General features: G+C 50.3%; 1 protein-coding gene across 4 annotated transcripts in view; it reads right to left on the minus strand.

Moving 5' to 3' along the window:
• Nucleotides 1-931: 931 nt before the first annotated feature.
• GOSR2 (golgi SNAP receptor complex member 2) overlaps nucleotides 932-6798 on the minus strand; it is a 16164-nt gene continuing 10297 nt past the window's right edge. For 2 of the 4 annotated variants that reach the window (XM_049637614.1, XM_049637613.1), the window contains exons 5-6: nucleotides 5199-5339; nucleotides 932-1990 (exon numbers count right to left, since the gene is read on the minus strand). In XM_049637614.1, the coding sequence (XP_049493571.1) occupies nucleotides 1829-1990; nucleotides 5199-5339 (303 nt within the window). In that variant the 3' untranslated portion in view covers nucleotides 932-1828. The remainder of the gene's footprint in view (nucleotides 1991-5198; nucleotides 5340-6798) is intronic. The other 2 variants (XM_049637616.1, XM_049637615.1) reach the window with 1 other exon arrangement.

Below are 6798 nucleotides of genomic sequence, written 5' to 3' on the forward strand. Positions count from 1 at the left end.
TCTCTGGCAGGATCCTCAGATGCCCAAGGGATAGGACGACGGGTCTGCGCAATTTAAAAATCCATTTTTTTGGAACCCTTTTTATGGACTGCAGAGATCCCTGTGCTGGCAGGGGTGCTGGGGGTGATGGAAATTTCACCTCCCCAAAATCAGACCTAGGTCGGAAGACACCTTGACCCCTCTGTATACCCTTCAGTCCACCGTTCTCACTCTGGCAAGGCCCTCAATCCTTTCATGATGGAGTCACAGATTCCCCCTTCCTTGGAAAGCCACGGCCCCTGTTCAGCCCAGAGGAGAAGCAGCGACGGAAAGCCCACCAAGTGTGAAATCGGCACCCAGGAAACTCCCGTTAAAAGATCTGTGACCATTAAGAAACGTTCACCAGAAGGTATGCCAGAAAAGACCAATACTGCTCCAGCAACAGGTGGGAAGTAACTAAGGGAGGTGGGATGGGACACACAGAAAAGGGAAAGAAGACCGAAGACAGTCCGAGTGACAAAAAATAAACACACGAAGTAGGCGGAGCACGACGATCACAGGTGGAGGTAATACTGACCAGGTTTCCAGTTCTTCTGGGAAATTCTGAGATTGTTTTGTCTTGCCATAAGGCCACTGAGCCTACGGCTGTAGGGCCTGTGACAGATGAAAACACATGCTAACCAAGTCTTTCTAGGATTCGCAGCGCTCGATCGCAACAGAGAGGCTGGCTTTACGACAAATTCCACAACGCACCAGGTACTGGTACAGCCTCAATCTGGGGTTGGTCAGAGAAGGGAAAAGTCCCTGGTCCCTGAGATCAGAGACTCTCAGAACACCCGGGACGTCTCCAGGGTGGTATCAGCCCACACCGGCTTGGTGGAACGGGGGCTTGGCTGGCAGCTGCTAATGGATTTCAGGGGAGGAAAGAGAGCAAAGACTCAGACACCAAAACTAGAGGAGATGCTGTAATGGACACATCATGGCAACATTCTCCGGGCCAAAGGCCCACCAGAGCCCGGGCAGGATGCCAGGCCAGTCCTAGAACCACAGAAGCCAATCATTCTGTTCACCACTGGGAAAAAAATCAGTGATGGGGATCTTCAGCCTCAAGACTGAACAGTCTCAGGGAGTAACACTGGCCTCGCTTTAGAAGGAGAAACACCCAACGGTCCTAATGTGGAAAATCTTACTCGCTGTCTGCAGTGGCATCGGTGCCTCTGCTTCCTCTAGGTAGTGGCTTCCAGGGAAGGGTGACAAGTACCAGCAATTAGTCATCTGCATGTCACTGGGGGGAGGGGGCACAAGAGCATGGAAATCCATCTGTTATAATGACGCAGGAAAGCAGGCCTCTTTCCCCTCCTTTTGGCTTCTGCGCTGGGTTATCCGTGAGGAGCCAGAGAGGCCAAATGATGCCAAAGTGAACGGTCCTATGTGCAAGGCTCGCTATTGAAAGCCTTCCCTGGGTGAGCATCAGCTACGTGGACAAGAACAGCAAAACCATTCTTTCCCTCCCTCTTCTTTCTTCACCCCTTACCCTTACATCACTTCCACCCCTAGTGAGGGCGAGAGAGGGCGAGAGAGAGCGAGAGCGAGAGAGGAGATACTCTCATTTCCTTAGGACCATGCATCTTGGTAGCATTCGCTTCCCCTCCAAGGTGTTACAGGAAACAGAGCAGGTCTGAAACTCCCGCTACGTTACAGATCACGATGACTCCCAGTGGTCTTCACAGTTAAGAAGGGCATACATTTAAGAAGGCAGCCTCTGGGCCCCCCTCTCTCTTTCACGCACACACACTCACACAGACTCTCGCACGGTGGGAACGACGCTCAGCAGCGGGGCGGGGCTAGCTCATGTCAGGTACTGCACCACGAGGAACATGACCACACAGGTGAGAAGCATGCCACCGATCATGAAGTACTTGTCCTGGAAAGCCCGCTTCTCAGTGAGCCGCATCACGGTGTTGGACAAGCCCAGCATGTTGGCAATGTCAAGGATCTTCTTCTGAGTCCCCTGGAGCAGACGAGAAAAGAAGGAAACACAAAGGTCAGCTCCTTTTGCCAAGGAATGGGACTTCTCCTAGAGACAGTCTCTGGGTCATACCTAAAAGCATAAGCAGCACCAATCAGGAATAGATCCACTCTGTGGTCAAATGACTTTTGATCAAGGTACCGGAGCAAAGCAAGGAGGAAAGAAAAGCCTTTTCCACAAATGTGCAGGAATGATGGACCCTAGTACATATATGTATCGTGGACATATACACATACATGTCTCGTATGTACCACACAGATGTCTGTAAGAAGATCCTCAGTTCATATCATACACAAAAATTAATTTGAGATGGATCACAGAATTAAACATAAAGCTTCGAAAGGAAAACACAGGAGAATGAAACAACCCAGGTGTACATCCACCAGAGAATGGATAGACCACTTATAGTGTATCTGTACAATGGGATATACTACTTGGCAATAAAAAGGACCTAATTACCAACTTGGAACAGTATGAATGAGCCTGGAAAACATTCCTGAGAGGAAGAAGCCGCTCTTGGTAATACATTTATATGAAGTCCACTAACAGGCAAAGCTACTTTACAGTGAGATAAATCAGAACGGTGGTTGCCTGGAAGGCAGGCAGGCAGGCTGGCTGGGAAAGCATGAGGGATTGTCCGGGGGTAATGAGGACGGTCTACGTCTTGACAGCAGTGTGAGTCACAAAGGTATATGCATCTGTCAAAATTCAATGACCTGCACGAATTAGATCCGTACGCCTACTGTATGTATGTTACACCTCAAGAGAAAATTTTAAAATGAGAATGTTTTACATATTTTTAAAAAAGGAAACCTCAGAAAACTTTTCCTCTGCTCCCTGACCCCAAAATCCTGGCTATCGGTCCGTTCACTGTGTGGAACACAGTGGGATTCTGCTGCGTCTAACGTGTGGGTCAATGTCCATGTTCGCGAGAGGGTCTGAAGCGGGTGACGTGGAATGACCGTCACGAACACAATGACCCCTTGTATACGTGCCATCAAGACCAAAAGAGTATTTTATTCCTAAATCAACAGCCCACAGCACTCAGCCTGCCCTTCCTCTCTGCTTTCCAATTTTTGTTCTTAAGAACACTTGACTGCTCACGAAGTGGCAAGTATAAACAGATGCTGGGCAGACCCCAACTCGCTTCCACACACGTGGCCCATCTGGATGGACATCATCTAACCTAATGCCCCACATTCAGTTTTTAAATGAACAACACATTAACGAGCAAGACAGAAGAGGCAGAAGTGAAACCAGCATGAGGCATCACGGACAGGCACTCGAACCCTGGGTTCAGCCCAGTGACGAACAAGCCTCCCCAGAAGAGATCTTTCAGGTCAAACTTTACCGTTGCCAGCGGAGGCCAGAGACATGTTTTTGCAACGACAGTGATGGTGAAATTTAGGCTCTTGCTAAAGATTCTGGTTAGCTCTGGGGTGCCTGGGTGGCTCAATCAGTTAAGCGTCCGCCTCGTGATCTCGGCTCAGGTCATGATCTCACGGTTTGTGGGATCGAGCCCCACACTGGGCTCTGCGCTGACACCTCGGGGCCTGCTTGGGAGTCTGTCTCTCTCTGCTCCTCCCTTACTTGCATGCACACCCTAAGTAAATTATAAGTAAACTCTAAAAAAAAAAAAAAAAGATTCTGCTTAGCTCTGAAGGCAGATTATTTCATCCCTACATGTAATACAAGTACCCAGCTTCTAAAATCACCTGAAAATTAACATAAATTTCAAAAAATGTATTCCTTTCCAGCCACAAATTTCCCCCAGCCACGGCCCAGCAACTTCACTCCTTTTAATGGTTTAGGCAGGAGTGGGGTGGGAGGAGGATGGAGAGAATCAAGACCAAAAGGCGGGTAGGTAGCAGCGGGTGTACAGAGGAAACTGAATTAGAAACCTCACGTTCCGACCCCAACCGCCTCACTGGGCTGCCCTGCGCGTCCTTCTGGGGACAGCACAGGGGCAGATGCCGCTGAGACTCCTCAGTGATATCAGACTTTGATAGGAAGCGAACATTCGCTTTCGCAATAAGCTCTAACCCCCCACCGGGTCGACGTCAGTGCGACACGGGGAGGTTTGTCCTAAAAGGGTTTTACTGTTTTCCCGAGATATGGGCAATTTTCTAAAGAAAGGGCAGATTAATCATCACGTATCAGTTCAGATTACAGCAGGTGGCCGTTCCGAAAGAGGGGCACCCGCGAAGCCGTTGGAGACACACTTCCAGACCACCAGAAGCACCACGGCCGGCAGCAGGGCGTGAGGGTCACTTGCGGGCTGCCTGACCTTCTCCCTGGTGACGACGGCAGGGGCTGTGCAGCAATGTACTGAAGTCCCGCGGGGCTGACGGGCTCAACGCGGTCCAACAAAAACTAAGATAAATCTCACACTTCCGAGTGACTGTTTCTCACAGCTCGGTGGCTGGGAGCGCTGCGTTCACAGGGGACCACACCCTGATAATAGGCACAGCCCACACCCCATTATCCATTAGAGCTGATACAGGAAAAGGGCTGAGGCTGAAACATCATGACTGACATCAGAATCTGTGTAATGTTTCTGTAAACCACTCCCAGGGGGTTTGAGCCTCGGCCAGTGGGGCGGGGCTTCTAGGAATACCTGGTACTACAGACAGGGCAGCTGCTGTGGGCCAGCCCAGATGCTCTAGAAGCCCTTCTGCGTCTGCGGCTAGTCAGCCCAGGCAGCCCTCCGGCCCCACCCACAGGGGCTCAGTTACAGGAGCACAAAAGGTCTCGGTTATCAGGTGGTCGGCAGGAGGGGCTCTCCGGGAAACCACGTGAGGGCGAGGGGCCGCGTGTGGCCACGTGTGCCTTCTCAGAATCGTGCGTTCTGTAATTTCGGCAGTTGTGGGATTTCTTGGTCTTAGTGGTGCCTATCGTAGCAGCCACTTTCATGGTAAGTTCAGTAAACGGAAAAAGACCCAGATACCAAGTGATGACAAATTATGGTTCGTTGCAAGCACAAGAAGCAGCTGTGAGCGAAGGGAAGGTGGTCACTTGTGGACTCCTCATACTTCAGCTCCAAGAGAAAGGACCCCAGACTCAGGGCTCTGTCTCACCACCAAAATAACAAAACGCGAGGATACGTAACCAAGACGTCAACGCGGGTACCCAACTGGTGGATGAGGCCAGAACGAAGGGCCTCCTCCCTGTCCCCCAGAAAAGCCCCCACCTTCAAGGTCAGTCTCTGGGCCCTCAGTCCATCCAGAATACTGTGCCCGCCTCCGATGAGGTCATCCATGCCATGGTGAATTTTCTGGAGGGAGGAGTTGAAATGCAGCGAGCTATCCATTGGGATGGTCGTGTCAGAGTCCTGTGAAAGAGACGCAGGCACAGGATTAGCTCTGCCGCCTGGTCAGCTCCTGGGGTCCCAGCGGGTCTGACTGCTCCGCCTGTCGGCCAAGGCCAAGCCAGAGAGACAGCCAGATACACACGGCCTGTGAATTCCTGCCTCTCCACCATGACCACCACTTAAGAAGGAACATCAGTCCTGCAAGGTCTTGCTGGGCTTCTCCTGAAGGCTTTCTCTGACTACTCCCCTATTAACTTAGCTTGTTCCAAATGTTCCTTTCCTTGGCTTTCCCTTAACACAGTATTACAGGTTTGCTTTTGTTCTGCAGCTGTTTTATCTACAGCTGTCGCTGCAGTTAGACGGAGTCTGACTAAGGACAAAGGAGACGAAGGCCTAATGGGTAGTCGGGATGGGACAATTCTCCTCAGCGGTCCAGAAAGGGCTGTAAAAAAATGAAGGAAGAAAAAAACTGACACCGATCAAGTACTTTCCACCCTGATGCTCATTACCCTAAGCTCACTTAATCCTCATCCTAACGTTATAACACAGTTACTGTACTATCCCCATTTTAGAGGTGAAGAAACTGAAGCTCAGAGAAGTCTAAGATCACACAGAGCTGTTCAGTGCAGCAGGGCCTGTATCTCACTACTGAGTGCAGAGCCGGCCCTCTTAACCATCCTGTGGGAAGAAACACTGAGACTGGTCTCAGGGCTCTAAGTTTACACCAGAAGCGGACTGGATACAGAAGGCAGTCAGGACTGGCCGTAGTTCCCTTCTTTCCCGCCTCCTGACGATCGCACATTCTTCTGCCATGCAGGGTCATTCTCCCCTCTTTCAATCACCACGAAGAGGTTCAACCACCTCTTCCTTGCTGCATACGTTCAGAATCACTTTTCATGCACCTGCTCTCAGTGCCCCCTGCTAACACGGGAGCGTTTCGAGAAGCAGGCAGGGACCACAGCTTTTCACTTTTTCACAAGCTTTACTCTCAGCATCTTAAACAATGTTCTGCATACAGCTAATGCTCAGTGGGTCACAAGACTCCAGTGTTTGAATGAATCAAAGAGAGGCTTCTCTTCATTCGACAAGCGTTTATTGAGTGCCTTCTGTACACAAATCGTTCTTACCCTTCCGCCTGAAAGGGTAGACCTAATTGGGCATTATCACTCAGAAAAACATATCATAGTTCCAGCTCACAGAGTGACCGGCAAGAAGTTCATCTGGCAAAGTCAACTTTGATTAAGGGGCACTGCGTGCAGAGCACCGCACCGAGCTGATATGCAAACAAAAGAATTCTGAGCGATCGTCCCTGACCTAAAAGAGGTTTGAGTACCCAATGCCATAGCGATCAAAAGCCCACACACCTTCTGGCGTGTTGTAGAGTTCATTACGCTTTTGAAAGGCAGCTATAAAAACTTGAAACTACCAAAAGGAAGGAAGGAAGGAAGGAAGGAAGGAAGGAAGGAAGGAAGGAAGGAAG

This window comes from Panthera uncia, chromosome E1, assembly GCF_023721935.1.
Source record: "Panthera uncia isolate 11264 chromosome E1, Puncia_PCG_1.0, whole genome shotgun sequence".
NCBI classification, from domain to species: Eukaryota; Metazoa; Chordata; class Mammalia; order Carnivora; family Felidae; genus Panthera; species Panthera uncia.